This window comes from Centrocercus urophasianus, unplaced genomic scaffold, assembly GCF_019232065.1.
Source record: "Centrocercus urophasianus isolate 14NV4802_14NV808 unplaced genomic scaffold, USGS_Curo_1.0 seq_2, whole genome shotgun sequence".
Lineage (NCBI taxonomy): Eukaryota > Metazoa > Chordata > Aves > Galliformes > Phasianidae > Centrocercus > Centrocercus urophasianus.
The window spans coordinates 174,172-191,567 of NW_024884755.1; the positions used below are offsets into that span (position 1 = coordinate 174,172).

Consider the following 17,396-nt stretch of genomic DNA (forward strand, 5'->3'; position numbering starts at 1 on the left):
TGATGGCAGCCTGTGTTCCCCACCTTCCTGTGCTGTATGGAGTGGGAAGGGAGTAGGAGAGTTTGAGAATGAAGGAGTGACTTAGAGCTTTGGAAGAAGAGGAGAATGGGAGAAAGGTGTCTTTTAGTTTTGTTTCTTTCTCACCTCTCAAGTAATTGTCAATAATTTTCCCCAAGTCTAGGCTGTTTTGCCCCTGATGGGCAAACATTGTGTTTGATCTTTACCCTGATCTTTTCCTTTCAAAGAGTGGGAGTGAGGTGGTGGCTGGCTGAGATACAGCTAATAATAACACACCATGCTTTGTGTTTGGGCCCTCCCTTTATTTCTAAAACACATGCTCAGAGATGAGGGCTGCACTTCTGCAGGTGTTTCCTGATGCCAATCGTGGTGCCAAATAAACCCTTGTGCCCTTCAGGTAAGGGTAAGAACGAGTGAAATGCCTGTCTGTGATTTTACTGCTTACAGTGAGCCTAAGCTGCACCAGGAGGAAGGTCAGCCACGTCAGAGGGTTTGTAAGGAGCAAAGAATGATGGCTTTCTAAAACAGTTCACAAGCTGGGGAAGGATGACACAATTTTCAGAAGAACAGACATAAAACTTTTCCTTGGATATCATTCATCTGTAATGCTGTTCTGTGTTTCCCAGTCTGACATGCTACCATGCTTCCTTTCCACTTAGCCAGTTTGCAGTTCCCAAGGTAAGGCAATTAAAGTGCTTGCTTATTTTCAGGGAAAGAAAAAATCTGTTCCTTCTTCCTCCACTACCTCTGATTTTTAGCTGCTGTCTTAAATTTAAGAAACTGGGGCTTTTAGATTAATTAAAAAAAAAAAAAAGTCTTTAAACTGATTAATTAGTCTGTGGAGAAGGGGTGGCTCAGGGCTGCTGCTTTGCAGTCCCCTCGAGTCAGAGTGGGGCAGAACAGGGCTGGTGCTTCCAGCTGGGGTCAGCCACAGCTCAGCCAAACTAAAGAAAGAAAACTGCAGACTAAAGAGTGGAGTAACTGCTTTTTCTTTTTTCTTTTTTGCAGTTTAGGAATGTTCTAAAGCCACAAAACACAGTTTTCTGTATTCTTGGATATGTGAGGAAGAGTTCCTTACTGAAAAGTACAGTGTAGCTTCCCAAAGGTCTGAAATGGTGCAGTTAATGAGGACTCCTGGAAATCATACCTGGCTTTTGGCAGCAGTGCTTACAAGTTAAACCAATTCTGCACAACACTAGGAAATGAAGGCCAGTGAGTTAGTTATTTTGACAGGCAGTTGCCAATACAAAGGTCAGTCATTTTCAAGTTCAAAAAAAGTAATTCCATTATTATGGGCTTTTTTTTCCTCTCCAGTATTTGAAAGGAAGCAGCTTTGTTAACTGACATATTATAGTATTCTTTTTAAAATATTTTATGCTGTTTTATGCAGTTTTTTTAGTGCACCCTCGCATCTTTGCATGCCAGGGTTTGAAAATTTTGGTCTGAAGTAATAACAGAGCTTCCAGCTTCTTTCCTCTCTGCTGAAGTGCTGTGAGAATCCTCTTTCTAAGAGCACTTCAAGAGAGACTAGAGAGAGCCTCCTAGTTCCTGCTGTGGGAGGGCAAGGTAGGATTTGTTATCCATTCTCTCTTCTGTTGAGAGGTGTTCTAGTTGCTCTAGTAAACTAAACTGAAGGCTTGGAGGGATAGATTGCTATCTTTCAAGTCCTACCAATGAAACTGGAAGGGTGAAAGAAAGAACTGCTGCTTACAGGGCAATGCATTTAACTTTTTGGAATCTATGTTGCTCAGGGTGAAGCAAAACAAGTGAATCCTGCTTTTGGTAGTGCAGTGCTTTCCTTGCCTTTCCATTAGATGCTCTCTCCTGGAGAGCTTTGCAAATCTGAAGTTCATCTACCAAACATATCTTCTGTGTTTTAATGCCCTCTTCTTTCCAGCTATTCTGAATTTTGCTGTGTTAAATCTTCTGTTTTCAGAACTTCTCCCGGAGATACGTGCAGTTAGGACACCTGATTCCTAGTTAGATGATGCATCTCCTTTTTCTGTGCTTTTGTATTTCCTTTCCTGACACTTAGCAACTTATGCTGGAGGTAGGCAGCACCAATTTCAGTAATCAAGGCAGAAATTGCAGGGGCTTCATACACCTGATGGTACTTATTCTGTCGTGTGGGCTCTGATGTCTCTCCAGTTCACAAATGCAATCTGTTTTTTCAGGACAGTTCAAACTAGCCTATCCTCTCAACAGTTAGTGACTGTGTGTGTCTACATGCATGAAAAGTGGTATTTAGTGCAGTAGCTCTGACTCAGGTCTGTATCCAAAACTGCAGATCAAACAGGCTTTTTATTCTTAACATGGGAAGCTTCCTTACTCTCCTTCAGAGTCTGTTGTGCTTTCTTTCCTGGGTGAGGGCCCTACTCGTCTCACATCTCCAACACGGAGTCTCTCCAGCACGGTGTCCACAGGCACAACTTCTTGGTCAGGCTGTTCTCTTTTGACCTGGTAAGCCAGGCTGATGTAGGCATCTAGCATCTGATCATTGATCTTGGGATCGATCCTGCAGAAAGCTGCCTTCAGATCATCTGCATCCACCTCTCTGCTTGAAAAAACAATTCGGTCACTTGCACTGCTATGGTATAGGATAGGAATGCCCAAGCATTTGCACCACAATGAAAATCTGTGTTGCTCAAAATGCACGTTTGTTCAATGTTATCAATGGTGGGAGTTTTTAATATGCATGTAATAAATTACTAAATCAAACTGAAAAGAAATTAGGGAGAGTTCGTTTGTGATCACCTGGGAAGACTTTAATTTTCCTCTGTTAAACATTTTTTACCCTTTGTTATATAACTATGCTTTTCCTTGCTAATTCAGTGCCTGTAAAAGACAGCATCAAACTTGCTGTGCATCCAGCCCACCTTTACTGTTTCCCTCATTGCTTGGTGCCTGGCACAAGGCTTCTTTTCTATGCAGTTGCTCCATTCTGTTTGTCTTGATTTGAGGTGGGATTATTTCTCAGACTTTTGCCTTCAAGTCTGCAGCTGTCAGTCCAGTTTGCTTCTCTCACTCCTCAGAACTAATCTGAGTACAGGACTTTGCTACTGTTTTTAGAGAGCCAAGGGATGTCGAGATTAACTTCAAGTACTGAAGGGGATTATTACCAGCACAGCCAACTTTCTCCACTCACTGCTTGCCATAGCCCTTACAGGTTGTCTGTCCTGCCTCTTTACCTTGTGCCCATTTGTTCCAGCTGAGCCTGTTCACTAGTTAGGAGGTTTCTCAATCTGACCCTGGCTTCCTCAGCAAGTCCTAGGTACCCTTTGCATCTCCATTTCCCATGCTGACCTCTCCATGCCTCGTCTCATGCTGTTTTTACTTGGTAAAAGCTAGTAATCCCTGACTTGTTACCTCCCCTTCTCTGTAGCCACTCACTGCTGCTGCTTGCCAGTACCTCCAGCCCATGTCCCCAAATGCTCCTCCTTGTCTAAATGCTCCCAGCACAGCCTTCTCTTTTCTCTCTACCATTTTGGCTCCCATTGCACCTGCAGCTCTCTTCTTGACCCCTGCAGGGGGCTTGGCCAATGGTCATTCCAGAAGCTTTCTGCCTGTCCTGTGTGTATTGATCTCACTTATTCTCTGTTTTCCCTGGCTGTCAGGCAAGACTCCTGTCTGACCACAGTTTCCCTTGCTCAGCTCAGACTTGAGCAGCATGCCTTGTGTAGCATAGGTGCTCAGCCTAAGCCCAGTGCCCTGGTGGCTCCCAGGATCCTCCTTCTTTCTTGCCTCTCTCCACACTAAGGTTGTTGTTAGGGAGCTCATCCTCTGCACTGCTTGAGCATCTTTGTCAGGTCCCTGCAAGCCCAGGAGCAGTTCAAATCCAGCCCCAGCACATGGGCACAGTGAGTTTGGAGGGGTGACAAGGAGAAAGGCACAGCTCACCACGGAGTGGGGAAGTGGGCAATGAAAAGACCCAAGTGTGTGGCACAGCAGGTATTCAAATTTGAGTCCCTGCACAGGAGTGATGTACTCCTGTGTCCATGGGGGGATCCTGATCCACTGTCCCCACTCCTTTGTACGTACATTACATCTCCCAGGCTCTTCTTTAGCTCTTGCAGGTACTCCTGCTTCTCGCTGACATACTGGCTCCTGAGCTTTGCAACAAAAGGTTCAGGGTTCCCCTCTTCATCCTGAAAGAATTTAGAGCACGGATCACGTGTTCCTCCATCCCAGTAAGAGTCATTCCCCACTGTAAGTTAAAATAGCTCTCGTACAAATGGAATTTCTATATGAAAAGGGAAAATAAAATCGGGAAAAAAAACTCTTTCACAGAAAAAAAGCACAAGTTTGCATTACAGAGATCTGCAGGTGGTTTTCAGAGCCTGTGGTGTGCAGTGCAGCTATAGTAGTTGGATAAGCAATCTGACCAGCCTAATTTCAGTATTTTGCTTAAACCCAAGTCAAAAAGAAAACTTATGTGAACTTACTTCTTCGAATAAGGATGTGTAGTCAATGAGGTCTTCATCACTGTCCAGATTAAACCTGCTTGCATCGACCAGCTCTTGGATTGCATCTCTTCTTTTCAGAGGAAAAGCCTCCCTCAGAGCCATTCTGCTTGGACACAGGCAACAGCATGTGAGCAGTTAATGAGTGCTGGTATGGACGGCAGCATTTTAAGCTAGCAGAGTGTGCATGTACACCATGAGCTACATCTTCAAAACTTCATTGCCCTCAGAGAGGATACAGGGGTCAAGGAAGTGCATGCACCTTCAGGGAACAAAGCAAGGGTGATGATTTCAGGTGGACGTTGATGCTGAACCATTTAGGAAGTTCTGAATGCAGCATGGTGTTGGCTAGCTGGGAGCTGGCGCATCTGCACCAGAGCCATGTTCCCAGCTGTGTGTTGGACGTGGCCCTTGCCTTAATTCTGTGCCATAGAAATGCTGTCTCTAGTGAGTACAGTTTATGAAAGCACAGGTGATTGACAAATCCAATTGACAAATCCTGCACCTGGGGCAAAACTCACAGAAACGCTTTGTGACCCATGCTAGGAGCAGGAGGGAGCGCTGCAGCGGATCCTCTCTCTTCCCTGGGGAATGGGGCTGGGTGCAGATGCTGCCTCATCCCCCTACGTGTGTGCAGCACCCCAGTGCCCTGTATCTCTTCACGGGTTTCCCAGTTTTGCTAATCAAAACCTGCAGTTCTCACATAACTCTAAAACCTTATGCTGAGTTTTACAAGTAGACGCTTGCTACGGCTGTCCTCACAAGAATTTAAGAGAGGAAAACTGTTCCCTGGGCTGTGCTGACAGATATAAGTGAAGCAGATGGACTTGGCTTATCCCAGTATGCAGAACTCAGTGTGTGGTGCTTGGCTCTTGCCTGAACTGCTTGCTGGGCAGGGACCCATTGCTGGAGCTGTCACAGGCAGCCAGCTGCTTCTGCAGGTCAGAAATCAGCTGATTCTGGTCATGATATTGCTCTTCAGCTACCTGTGGAACAGGGAAGGTTCACAGGTCAGGAACTGACTTATCTGTTGGCCCTTGGGTTGCATTCAAGGGGGAAGCAAAACTGCGAAAGGATTGTGCTCACTTCTAAATCAGCTTTTACCTGAGCTGCTTTTAGTGATTTATAAATTGTCAAGCAACACCATGGCTTGCAGGGTGGCTGTTCACAACAGTTCCTCCTTAAGCAAACTGCTTTGGAGAAAGTTCTTCACTGTCACATGTCTTGGGGGTTGGCCTTTTTCTCCCAGGAAATAGTGATAACATGAGACAGAATGGCCTCAAGTTGTGCTAGGGAGGTTTAGGTTGGATATTAATAAAAATAGTGGCAATATATTGGGACAGGCTGCCCAGGGAGGTGGTGGAGTCACTGTCCTTGGAGGTGGTCAAGAACTGCAGAGATGTGGCACTGAGGGATGTGGTCAGTGGGCATGGTGGGGATGGGCTTGATTTTAGAGGTCTTTTCCAACCTTAATGTTTCTTTGTGAACAGGCAGTGAAGTGAAGCTGCCTTGCAGAACGCTTCCCTGCCTTCTTGTTTGTACTACCAGCAATGTCTGGGCAGAGGTGCAGCACAGGGGCACGGGTTGCCTACCTTTCCAGTGAGTATCTCATAGAACGAGCTCATGACGTGGTTTGAGGGGCAGAGTCTCATGTACTCATACAGGCTGTAAGACCATTCCATAGCAGAGGCATCTCCATACTTCTTCTGGAGGTAGCTGAGAAAGAACTCAGGAAGACTGGAACGCTTTCCTGTCTGCAGATAACAAGTGAGCATCGTGCATGAGCAGCACAACTAAATCAAATCTGCCAGTCTGACTGCAGCTGTTTGCATACAGATGTGTCTTCTGGCAGGACAGGTGCTGGCTGGAGCCTTCCCTGCTATTTGGTCATTCCAAGCCTTTCTTCCAGGTTTAGTCTGTACAATCTAAAAGGTAGGTCTATGAGGAAGCTCTCCTGTTGCCGAGACCACAAATCATCTATTTTCTCCTAGCCCTTTTTGTGAAATACTTAGGAACTTAATACCTGTGAGGTGCTTCCCCTCTATCTGATTTAGCTAAGCTTTGTTCATGGGTTCAGACAACGTGGAGTATTTACTGCAGAGACCTGAAGACAGACAGCAGCCCTGCTTCCCCAGGAATCTAATCTGAAAGTAAAAAGCAGCCATAGGAAACACTAAACTGTTTAGGGCTGACCTAAGGGATGTGTTTAGGCTTCTAGCTCAAGTGAAGAAATCTGTGAAGTGATTCTGCCTCTGTAAAGGTTGCTCTTGTGTCTGAGGCATGGTAACAGGGCATTATACATGTCCCTAACATGAGAAGGTTCAAACACAGGCTCGTTAGCCTCCACCCACTAGTCCCAACCCACCCTGGACAAAAAGGGGAAATTGTCTGCTTTTTTTTGTGTGACAAAACCAAAGCACTTTTATGCTAATTTGCTTAATAAGTGACTTTTTTTTTCTGTTCCTCCTTTTCTGTTCCTCATCTTCATTTCTTGTGGTGCCACTTGTTCCTCTGGAGTTTCATAGTGGATTGGCATGGGTTAAAATCAGTCCCGAAAAACAAAACAAAAAAACCCAAACAATTGACCATGCTTTGGTGGCATAGATATTGCCAGGGCTTCCAAACCTAAGAACAGATGGTACATAGTTGTGATGGCATCCTGGTGTACAGTGCACCAGAACATCCCAGAATAGCAGCAGTCATTCTAGCTAAGGTCTCAGATTCGTGAGTGTGGTTGATTTAGCTCAGGGCTTTAGAGAAGGAAAATGACAAACCTGCTGATCTAGTGCAATTTTCTCTTTCCAGATGTCCTTCAGGATGTTCACCACATCCTTCTTAGTTGGCTTTTTGTTCTTGACTTCACCTTCATACCTCAGGTACACAGGAACCTTGTCACCTTTGCCCTAGGAAATACAAGAGAAACAGATGAGGCCTTCCCCTCGCTGGCATCAGTGCAGCACTGGAGCAACGTTTTGGTGAATTTCTTAGGGAGAGACATGGAAGGACCAAGGCAGTCTTACTCTGTCCCTGAGAAAATGTTTGGATACGTTATGAGGTGAAGATCTCTTGTGGCACTGCCTTGTCCCTGTATCATTTCCTGCCTCTCCTGCTTGTCAGGGTGCAGTGCAATGGGGTGGTGTGGTTTGAATTACCTCCTGATGCCGTGGGAAGGAGTCGTTCCCCACAGTGCACTCCTGCTATGCACTCTTAGTCATTCTGGTGCTTGGCTAAGCTCATCTCAGCAGTTGTCTTTTCCAATCTTAGTGATTCTATGCTTCTATACTTCAGCCGTCCTCGATATGCTTACCCTCAGGTTCAGCTTTTCTCTTGCATCCGAGTTTCCCCAGCTCTAAAATTTTCAGTGGTTATGCTGATGATGGGCGGCAAATACGCTGAGTCCAACCATGAACGCAACCTCCCCACCTTCTGAATGGATATTTACTACCAATGAAGCTCAGTGGAAACAAACAGAGGAGAAAGCATGCGCGTACCCGTCCATGGAAGGCATTCATCTCTTTTAGCACTCCTGTTCCTATCTCCTCCAGAAGCACATCCACCAGCTGATTGCTGCTCTTCCCCTCGGCCAGACGGCCCCACCGCTCCACTCCGCCAGGAATCACATCTGCAACAACAAAAAGATGCTGAGCTGCTCACAGAGGGGCATTTTTCCCGTGAGTGCTGGTTTTGTGTGAGCCCAGTAGGAGCCTTGCAATGAATACAGCTCTATAGACATCTCGTCTGCAAGCAAATGAGTGCTGAGTACAGGCGGCACCTGGACACTTTGCCCAGTTGGGTCGGGGCGTGTGGCTGCGTTCAGCTTCTTGCAGTTGGCTGTAGAAGTTGTCTCGCTCTTCTGCAGTCTCTCTGTGGATTTCCAGCAGTGTTCCATACTCCTCATGGAGCTGCTCAAAATCCTTCCTCAGAGTCTTCACCTAAAGCATACAGAAAGGAGGGCTGTAACCAACCACAGCAGTGGAGATTTTCTGTTGTCTGACAGTTCAGGTGAGCATTCAGTTCAGCACATAGATATACAGAGAGCATTCTCGGTTAGCTGCCTTTAGATTGGATGAAAAATAAACAATTCATTACTTTTTCTTGTTATCATTTCCGGAAACTTCAAATAGAATATATCAGTGATGTTTTTTATGCTGTGTTTTTTGTTTCAAAACAGACCTTAATGCACTAGGAGAGAATGGGAGAGGTGTTCTTGTTTTGTTTTGTTTTTTGTTCTAGAAATGTTATGTGCATTTCCTTCAGATCCATTCATCTTTATTTAGAACACGTTTCCTTTTCATATAATTTATTCTTGTTCGGCTGCAAGAACATCTGCAAAGATGTGGAGTCCTCAGTACAGGAGAGACAGACCTGTTGGAGTGTATCCAGAGGAGGGCCACAAAAATGATCCAAGGGATGGAACACCTTCCTGCGAGGACAGGCTGAGAGCTGGGGCTGTGCAGCCTGGAGCAGAGAGGGCTCCAGGAAGACCCACGAGTGGCCTTTCAGTATCTAAAGGGGAGCTACAGGAAAGAAGTGGACAGAATCTTTAGCAGGGTCTGTGCTGACGGGACAAGGGGAAATGGTTTCAAACTCAAAGACAGCAGATTTAGGTTGGATATAAGGAAAAAGTCATCAGTGAGGGTTGTGAGGAGCAGAGAGAGAAGAATTACAGAGTTGGCCTGGTTCAGTGCATTTCTCTGGTGAAATGCTAAGATACTGATGAGGAGGCCTTGCACAACTCAAAGCCATCCTTATCATCAGACACAACAGGTTCTCCTTGGGAGAGCTTGGAGCTGGAGGGACGGCTTCTATCATGGACAGGTTTCTCTGGCTTGAGGAACCTCCTCTGGTTCTATCACAGCTGGAAAATACATTGACCTGCCTGGTGGTGGAGTCAATGGCCTGGAGTTGCAGCCATGAAATGCTATTGGAGAAAGCAAAATCCAGCAAGGCAGGTAGCTGTTAGCAGCCCGGTTCAGCAGTAGTTTTAGTTTGCTGTGCTTTGGACAAAACTGTGCAGTGAATGTCAGACAAACATAGTTCAAAAGCCTGTATGTGAGTTGCGTGTACAGAGTCCCTGTCCTAACCTAAATACTGATACATCCCATTATCTTTGCACTCATGTGATACAGCTCAAAAATTTGGAGCTTGTGCTGACCTCCTGAAGTAAGTCAGAGTATTTCTTCTCCAGTGATTCAAAATCTCTCCTAGGCACAACGTCTCCGTACTCTGCTGTCATTGCATTCAGCTTCACTTGGGCTTTTGTGAGGTCCTGCCGAGCCATCTTCAGTGCCAGAGTGAGCTTCACCACATCTTCACCCTTTTCACCTTTAAACAACAAGCGTTATGGTTGGAAAAGACCACGAAGATCATCTAGCCCAACTGTCCACCCATGTCCCCTCCTAATCCCTTCCCTATGTGCTTCTGGATATTTTGTTCACTAATTTAGCTTATTTTAAGAGTCAGATCATATCTGATGATATTTTGGAGACGCTTAATGCTGCACCGTGGGTGTGCAATGGGCCTCTGGGCAACACAGATCCCTATAGAGATCTACTTACCACCTTGGACCTGGTGCTGTTTCGTGTCCAGCTGCTCGCTGTGCACCTCATTCAGTTTTGCTACAAGCAGTTTGCGGGCGCCGTACTCCTGGAGGTAGCGCGTGTACTCCTCAGCTACACTCATCTGCAGGTGCTCCACCTGCAGGAATTGATCAGCATCAGTGGGAAGCCTTGGGATGGTGTGGTGAGCCTAGAGCAGGACCATGGGGCAGGTGTGGGGTAAGGGATGTGAAGTAGGAAAAAGAGCAGGAGAGTGGCAAGAAATAACACTGTAGGAAAGGATGGTTAGGGAGAAACATGCCAGAAAGGTTTGGACTCCAGAGAAGGTTGCTGAAGAGTGCTCTATCTGTGTTTTGCCTTTCAGAGAGCGAATTAGATACAGTTCATGCTGAGTTCCAAGGTTTCTCTATTGTAATTCCATCCCCAGAAAAAGCAGCAGGCAGCTTGGAGAGCTCCTGTGATTCTGGTGAGAACTCTGAAGGCAAACCGTGTGCCTCCCCTTCCCCCCAAAAGCAAACTATATGTAAATTCTCAGTTGCCTCAGAGATCGTTCAGTTTATCCCCATGTGAGGCTTGTAAATACCAACAAGTGGAGGAAACAAAGGGAAGTCTAGAAATGCTAAGGGAAGAAATATTTTTGAGTGTTTCAATCTATCTGCTGAAACCCAAGTCTCCAAGGTTCAACAAATGCTATCTCCACGACTGTGGAGTCTACAGTCTGTGCAGAAGCTGGTTGTCTGGGACAGCAGCTACAAGCCAAGGCTTCTGGTAGCAGCACAGCCAGCCCTAAGGGAACACGGATATTCTTGAGATCCAGCATTTCTACAGTGCCAGCTGCTCACCACCAGCTGCAGTACTTCTCCTGGCACTAAAGCATGAGCACCTGGGAGGAAGAGATCAGATGGATCCAGGTGAAGCTGGGAGGAGTTTGACCTGTAGCCTTATTTACCTGAGTCTGAAGAGAACTCTTCTCTTCCTTCATGTTGTCAATAAACTTTAACAAATGATGTTTCTCTTGCTTTAAAGTATTTATTTCCACTTTCTCCTTTTCCTGCAGTGCTAATATCTGCTGGGTGCACTCCTCAGACACGGTGGTGACCATGGCCTTCAAGGGCTCTAGGGCACGGATTGTCTCCTTCTGATGAGCTAAAGAGAGCAGAGGTAAGTTCTTACAATGAGCAACAAAACCTGAATTTTACTTGAATTTTGTCTCCTTGAGTATTTCAGGCTTTGTGGCAATGAACACTGATGATGCCATCATGCTTCACTGGGTTGTCATCATTTAAGCACAGGCAGCATACAGAGCTGAAGATAGCTGCTAATTAGTGGTTTACCTGGCTTTGTAAAGGCATGGTCTTCACAAACTTAGATTGGCTTTCTTGTCTCCAAATGCAAGGCCTTGTGCCACCTGTGTACAAACTTGTCTACACACTCTCCTCTCTTTTCAGGGACATGTTGCCCTCTCTTCATTTCTCTTTTTCATCAGCACAACTAATAAAGAACTCATTATATTGGCTTTGCTGCCATCTGTGCTTTTCACTCTCAACTATTTCCCCTTTGAATTGATTATTTTTCCTAAAGGCACTTATCTGAGGGGATTGGTGTGAGTGCTTGGGTGCCAGATCCCAGTCACGTGGTAGAACTCCACCTGTCACCACCTCCTTGTTGTGGAAGCTTGCTTTTATGACTAAATGAAATTCCACCACAAGAAGATGTAATTCAAATGAGGCTGTGGCAAAGGTTTTCCTTGCTGAATAATGCATACATTCTCTCTCCTGAACAGGATAGAAATGCTGGCAGATACTGAGTAATGTCACTTGCAGACATTTTCCTCTTTGCCAGAACTCTAATATAAAGTATTCATGTACAAATACCATGCAGCAGACTCTGTATTTTAAAACCTAAAATGCATGCATAAATCTAAAAACAGGAATGACTTTTCTTATTATAGTTGGGTGTGAGTTTCCTTCCTGTGCTGTAACTGTACCAAAGGTTTTTGTGAGCTCTTTCACTATGACACTGGTACCAGGCCAGCTCCCCAGAAGATGGCAAAAATGAGAGCACTAGCATAGCTCACTTGGTGTGAACAAAGAACACTATGTTGTGTCATTGGAGTGTTTCACAACTGGCTGCTGACCACTTGGCAAGGAGGAGTCAATAAAACATCTCGAGTAGAAAATATGCTTAAAGAAAGATAATAATAATTGAAAAGTAAGCTTCAGCACAATACAGGCTATGGAACTGACACTAGTAATCCCCTGGGAGCTGAAGGAATATCTTCTGAAGAGTTCCAGAAGGAAACTGTTAGTAAAATGTTCTGACGTAACGATTAATATTGATTCATTGATCTTGCACTGTGCAAAGATTTCTGCCTACAGTGAGGGACTATCAGTAGGCAGTCAGGTCACAGCTACTGGGATAAATGACACATTTTATTGGAGAAACTGTCCCGTTAGAAAAGTGTTGACAGCTGTAGGCTGCTCAGTGTGACAGGAGTTCCCAGTGAGAAGCTATTTCTAGTGCACTGTTTACAAAGCACTGCTATCACTGTGGCATCTGAGAGCCAAGAGGGGTTTAAAGGCACACCACAAATGGACAGGGAACAGCCAGTTCAGCTCTCTGCCCTGCCCTGCTTCAGGAGTAATGCAAGCTTCAAGTTACCACTGCAAGTGCATCCAAATATATCAGTATGATATACTCTGCTATCAGCATGGTGGTTTCAGAAAAGCTGAGGTACGGATGTTGCCTGAACTGTGTGTGTGGTGAAGACCGTAAGGATAAATAACTACAGAAAAACCTTCAATCTAAATAATAAAGGTCTGATAAACATATATATAGAAACACCTGTTATGTATGAGGGAAGTAGACTCCCATGGGGGAAGATTTCATTAACAGACCAGGAAGGTAGTTTTACCATTTGACATGTTTGTATGTCCCTCAAAGAGAACTATTCTATGTGAATATTTAGAATGTTCATTCTATATATATATATATCTCCAATATGTAATTAGCTGTGTAAGACTACATCTCCATCAGTGTTTTCCCCTCAGAGATCAAAGTCCAAGAGCTTACCCAGTGTGGCTTCATACTCATTCTTTATAGCTGACAGCAAGGGCTTGTAGGTCTTGAAGTTATCTATGAAGAATTCAAAGATCTCTCTGTAGGGCTGAGAGAGGAAAGAGAGCTTGAGAAAACATTGTTGTTCATTTCTCAGAATTCAGATAGTTGGGCCCTGATGGGACAGCCCATGTGCCATCCTCAGCAGAGTAAAACTTGTTTGGGGGGACAGTCAGAGTGCCATGTTGTGTGTGAGCCTGGGAAGGCTTTGCTAGCAATAGTAATGTTCTCACTGAGCGTACCTCACTGCTGAATGCAACTAAACATGTCGTGTCATCCAGTAAAAAAGTACTTTCCAAGAATAACGCATTCATGAAACCTCTGTTTTCTCTTGCTGTTAATCACCCATCAGTAATCAGTTGATTAACTGACAGTTGGACTTGATGATCCTAGCGGTCTTTTCCAGTCCTAAAGATTCTGTGGTTGTTTCCCTCCATTCTTTTCCATTTACCACATTCCTTTCTTATCACTACGGGATTCCTCTGGGAATTAGAATTCATGCAGAGAAACTCTAATCCAAATGTGTCACTCAGCATAAATGCTCTGATTGTGTTTTGAATTAAAGTGGTTTTCAGTGTCTTCAGTAGCTGTATTCTCAAACGTTCACAACAAACCCCCAGGGGCAGGCCTGATAAAAACTTAATTTTGGGGATCCTGGTTAAGCAAAAGCTTGACAAGGAGCCCCATTCTTGTCATGTGCAGAGACATAATTATGGAATCATAGAATGGCCAGGGTTGGAAGGGACTGCAAGGATCACGAAGCTCCAACCCCCTGCCACACGCAGGGCCACCAACCTCCACACTTAATGCTTCACCAGGCTGCCCAGGGCCCCATCCAACCTGGCCTTGAACACCTCCAGGGATGGACGGGGCATCACAGCCTCTCTGGGCAGCTGTTCCAGCACCTCACCACTCTCATAGCAAAGAACTTCACAAATGAAAGCTTTTGAAATGAAAATTTTGGAGCCTACACCTTGCTTTATGGTTTAGGCAGGAGTCTTTGGGAGCTCAGTGAGTAAGTAGTTTCACACCCCCTTCATTTTACCATGTCTTTTTGAAGGCTTGGGCTTTGATTTGAAAATGGAAAGTTACACAAGCTGTGGAGCATACTACTCAACAACATATAAACCCAATGTACGAACAAATGACATTCTGAGTAAGTTCTCTATTGTGAGCTGTGAACCAGGCTATCTCATACAAACTATATTTGCCTACTTTTCCCACCTACTTTTTCCTTTGGATGACCATTTTGAGTAACCCATCTCAGTATGTTGTTCCAAGTCAACAGAAACTTGGATCTGACCTGCAGCTTCAGTTCCTGGGAGATCCCTTTAGTCAGGGCAAGAGTCTGCAGCTCTTTCCTTAAGTAAGACTCCAGTTGTTCCAGGTGACGTGGCTTTGGAATGGTAAGAAGGGCCTGTTCATTGCTGCAGAGACACAGGAGAATGGACATCAGCTCAAGGACTCGGGTTTTGTTCCTACTGCCCGCTGCTACCAGTCAGAACCAATAATGTTATTTTTTATGCTCAAGTTTTATGGGGTAAGCCAACCTCTTTGTTCTCAATGCTGGGAGAGATCCTGCTCTGTAAATTCCTTGTTTCCAAACCCTGCTTCTAGCTGTCCTGTGGCTTAGCTTACCTAGGTGTTCTCTCCTCTGGGGCACTGCAGGGTTTGTGATTCCTTAGGACTGTCTGGCCGGCTGCAAATGCGGGCCACATGGACCATTGGCCTCTAACAGAAAGCTGGAAAGACTGGAGAGAGAAAGAATTATGTTTGAAGAGCACTGCAAACACAAAAGAGAGCCAAAATGAGGCTGAAATATCCCCGACAATGCCTCACAGTCAATCTAACTGCCCAGCAGGACGGTGGGACAGAAATACAACCTAAATGCAAACGGAAACAAAACATGTGACTTTTGTGGACCTTAACCACTCAGCAGTTGGTTGCTACGTGCCTTCCTTATGCATACTTATTTATGCATAATTTGGATATAGTTTTCACCACGCTACTTTGTCTACTGACACACACTATGGAGCAGGCGTTCCTGAAGGCTGGAAGATGCTCTAAACAACTTTTTTTTCTTCTTTATTTTGGACTATATGTGTCAAAATCTGGCTTTAGCATCTGGCATACACATCCACAGCAGCTGTCGCAGCCAAGAACAGTGTTTATATTCCACTCCTCTTCCCTCCACCCTTAAAACCTGAACTCACCAGAGCCTTCTGTTTCTTGGACAGGGTAGGTTTTACACTGCAGATGTGTGTTTGGCAATTGGTAATCTTCGAGGAAGATTCAGGAGAGGTCCTGTGCAACAGCAGGGAAGAGACTTTTCAAAAGCCACAGAATTAACTGAATATTCTGTTGGAGGTTGTGAATCTGGGTGATGTATAACTAAAGTAGCTAGTTGTGATGTGCCTGATGGGTGGAAAAAACCAACAGGGTGATGTAGACAGAGCAATGAGGAGATTTGTGGTACAGCTGAACACCAGAACTGGCACAACAGAATCATAGAATGGCCCAGGTTGGAAGGGACCTCGAGGATCACGGAGCTCCAACCCCCTGCCACACGCAGGGCCACCAACCTCCACATTTCATAGCAGCCCAGGCTGCCCAGGGCCCCATCCAACCTGGTCTTGAACACCTCCACGGATGACATTAACATCTTTATCAATGACAGAGTCAGCAAGTTTGCTGACGACACCAAGCTGAGTGGTGCAGTTGACATAGTGGAAGGATGGGATGCCATTCAGAGGGACCTCAACAGCCTTGAAAAGTGGGCCTGGGTGAACCTAATGAGGTTCAACACAGCAAAGTGCAAGGTTTTGCACTTGGGCTGGAGGAATTCCAGGCATCCACGCAGACTGGAAGGAGCTCCTTGAGAGCAGCCCTGCGGAGAAGGACCTGGGGATCCTGATGAATGAAAAGCTTAACATGAGCCAGCAGAAAGCAAATGGAATCCTGGGCTCCATCAGCAGAGGGGTGGCCAGCAGGGACAGGGAGGTGATTGTCCCTCTCTACTCTGCCCTTGTGAGGCCCCATCTGCAGCACTGTGTGCAGGTCTGGAGCCCCCAGTGCAAGAAAGACAGAGAGCTGTTGGAGAGAATCCAGAGGAGGGCAAAAAGATGATCAGAGGGCAGGAGCACCTCCTGTACAAAGACAGGCTGAGGGAGCTGGGCTTGTTCAGCATGGAGAAGAGAAGGCTGCGGCATGACCTCATTGCAGCCTTCAGTACCTACAGACAGAAGGGGAATCAACTCTTTGGAAGGGCAGATAACAGCAGGACAAGGGGAAATGGTTTGAAGTTGAAGGAGGGGAGATTGAGGTTGGATGTCAGGGGGAAGTTGTGTCCTATGAGAGTGGTGAGGTGCTGGAACAGCTGCCCAGAGAGGCTGTGATGTCCCGTCCATCCCTGGAGGTGTTCAAGGCCAGGTTGGATGGGGCCCTGGGCAGCCTGGCCTGGTATGAAATGTGGAGGTTGGTGGCTCTGCATGGCATAGGGGGGTTGGAGCTTCGTGATCCTTGCGGTCCCTTCCAACCCTGGTCATTCCGTGATTCTGTGACATTGGGTGCTTTGCTCCTTGTGGCAGTGAGAGCAGCCGAGCTGAGCCCTTTGCTGGGCAAACCTGAGTGAGCTGATCTTCTGAAGAGGTGAGGTTTGAAACAGAGCTGGAACAGTGCTGTCTGAGTCAGGAGCTGGGACTTGGGATCCCAAAAATGCCCGCGAAGCTGCTTCTCTGGGGTGGCCATAGTGCTGGCCAGCAGAACTGGCAAACCATGGAAAAAATACAGCCAGGACTAGGCTTTCCTAGAAGCAGGTGGCTGTAGGAGAAAGGCCTTTCAATGAGCGAACCTACACTCACGTCGGTGCCCGGCCGCACCCAGCCGATTCCCTCCCTTGAGATACGTATCAGCGCCGATACAATCCCCGCCCGCCGCTCCCCGGGCAGCACAAAGCGGGGCTCTCAGCTCCCCACGTACGAGAGATGCCCCGCAGGTCGGATCGCCGCGCTCTGCCGCTCACCGCCTCTCAGCCCGCCTTGCCGCCATGCCCCGCGGTGCCGCCTGTTTACGCCCGTCGCCATGGAGACGGCCGCCTCAGGACCCCCCGCCCGCCGCCATAGCTGCCCGCGCCGCGCCTGACGCCGTTCGCCGCTCTCACCGCGGCCCGGCCCCGGTCCAGCGACGGGTGAGCTATGCGAGGCGGCCTCGATCGGAGCGAGGCCGTCCGAATAGCTCCGTTCGT

At 46.4% G+C, this 17,396-nt stretch overlaps 1 protein-coding gene across 1 annotated transcript; it reads right to left on the reverse strand.

Moving 5' to 3' along the window:
* Positions 1–1,396: 1,396 nt before the first annotated feature.
* TSNAXIP1 (translin associated factor X interacting protein 1) lies at positions 1,397–17,378 on the reverse strand. Its single transcript, XM_042821651.1, has 16 exons — positions 17,313–17,378; positions 15,367–15,457; positions 14,792–14,904; positions 14,457–14,580; positions 13,109–13,202; positions 10,986–11,182; positions 10,037–10,175; positions 9,634–9,803; positions 8,251–8,410; positions 7,970–8,100; positions 7,253–7,381; positions 6,071–6,232; positions 5,355–5,464; positions 4,461–4,584; positions 4,057–4,163; positions 1,397–2,572 (listed from the first exon to the last, which is right to left on the reverse strand). The coding sequence occupies exons 3-16, from the start codon at positions 14,869–14,871 to the stop codon at positions 2,344–2,346; spliced, it is 1,956 nt and encodes a 651-aa protein (XP_042677585.1). The 5' UTR covers positions 14,872–14,904; positions 15,367–15,457; positions 17,313–17,378; the 3' UTR covers positions 1,397–2,343.
* Positions 17,379–17,396: the final 18 nt, after the last annotated feature.

Coding starts and splice junctions, on each gene's coding strand:
- TSNAXIP1 (XM_042821651.1), bottom strand. CDS start 14,871: ATGTGGCCCGCATTTGCAGCCGGCCAGACAGTCCTAAGGAATCACAAA. Junction 8,411..9,633: donor ACTCTGACTTACTTCAGGAG/GTCAGCACAAGC, acceptor TGTATGCTTTAG/GTGAAGACTCTGAGGAAGGA. Junction 5,465..6,070: donor ATGAGATACTCACTGGAAAG/GTAGGCAACCCG, acceptor CCTGTTCCACAG/GTAGCTGAAGAGCAATATCA.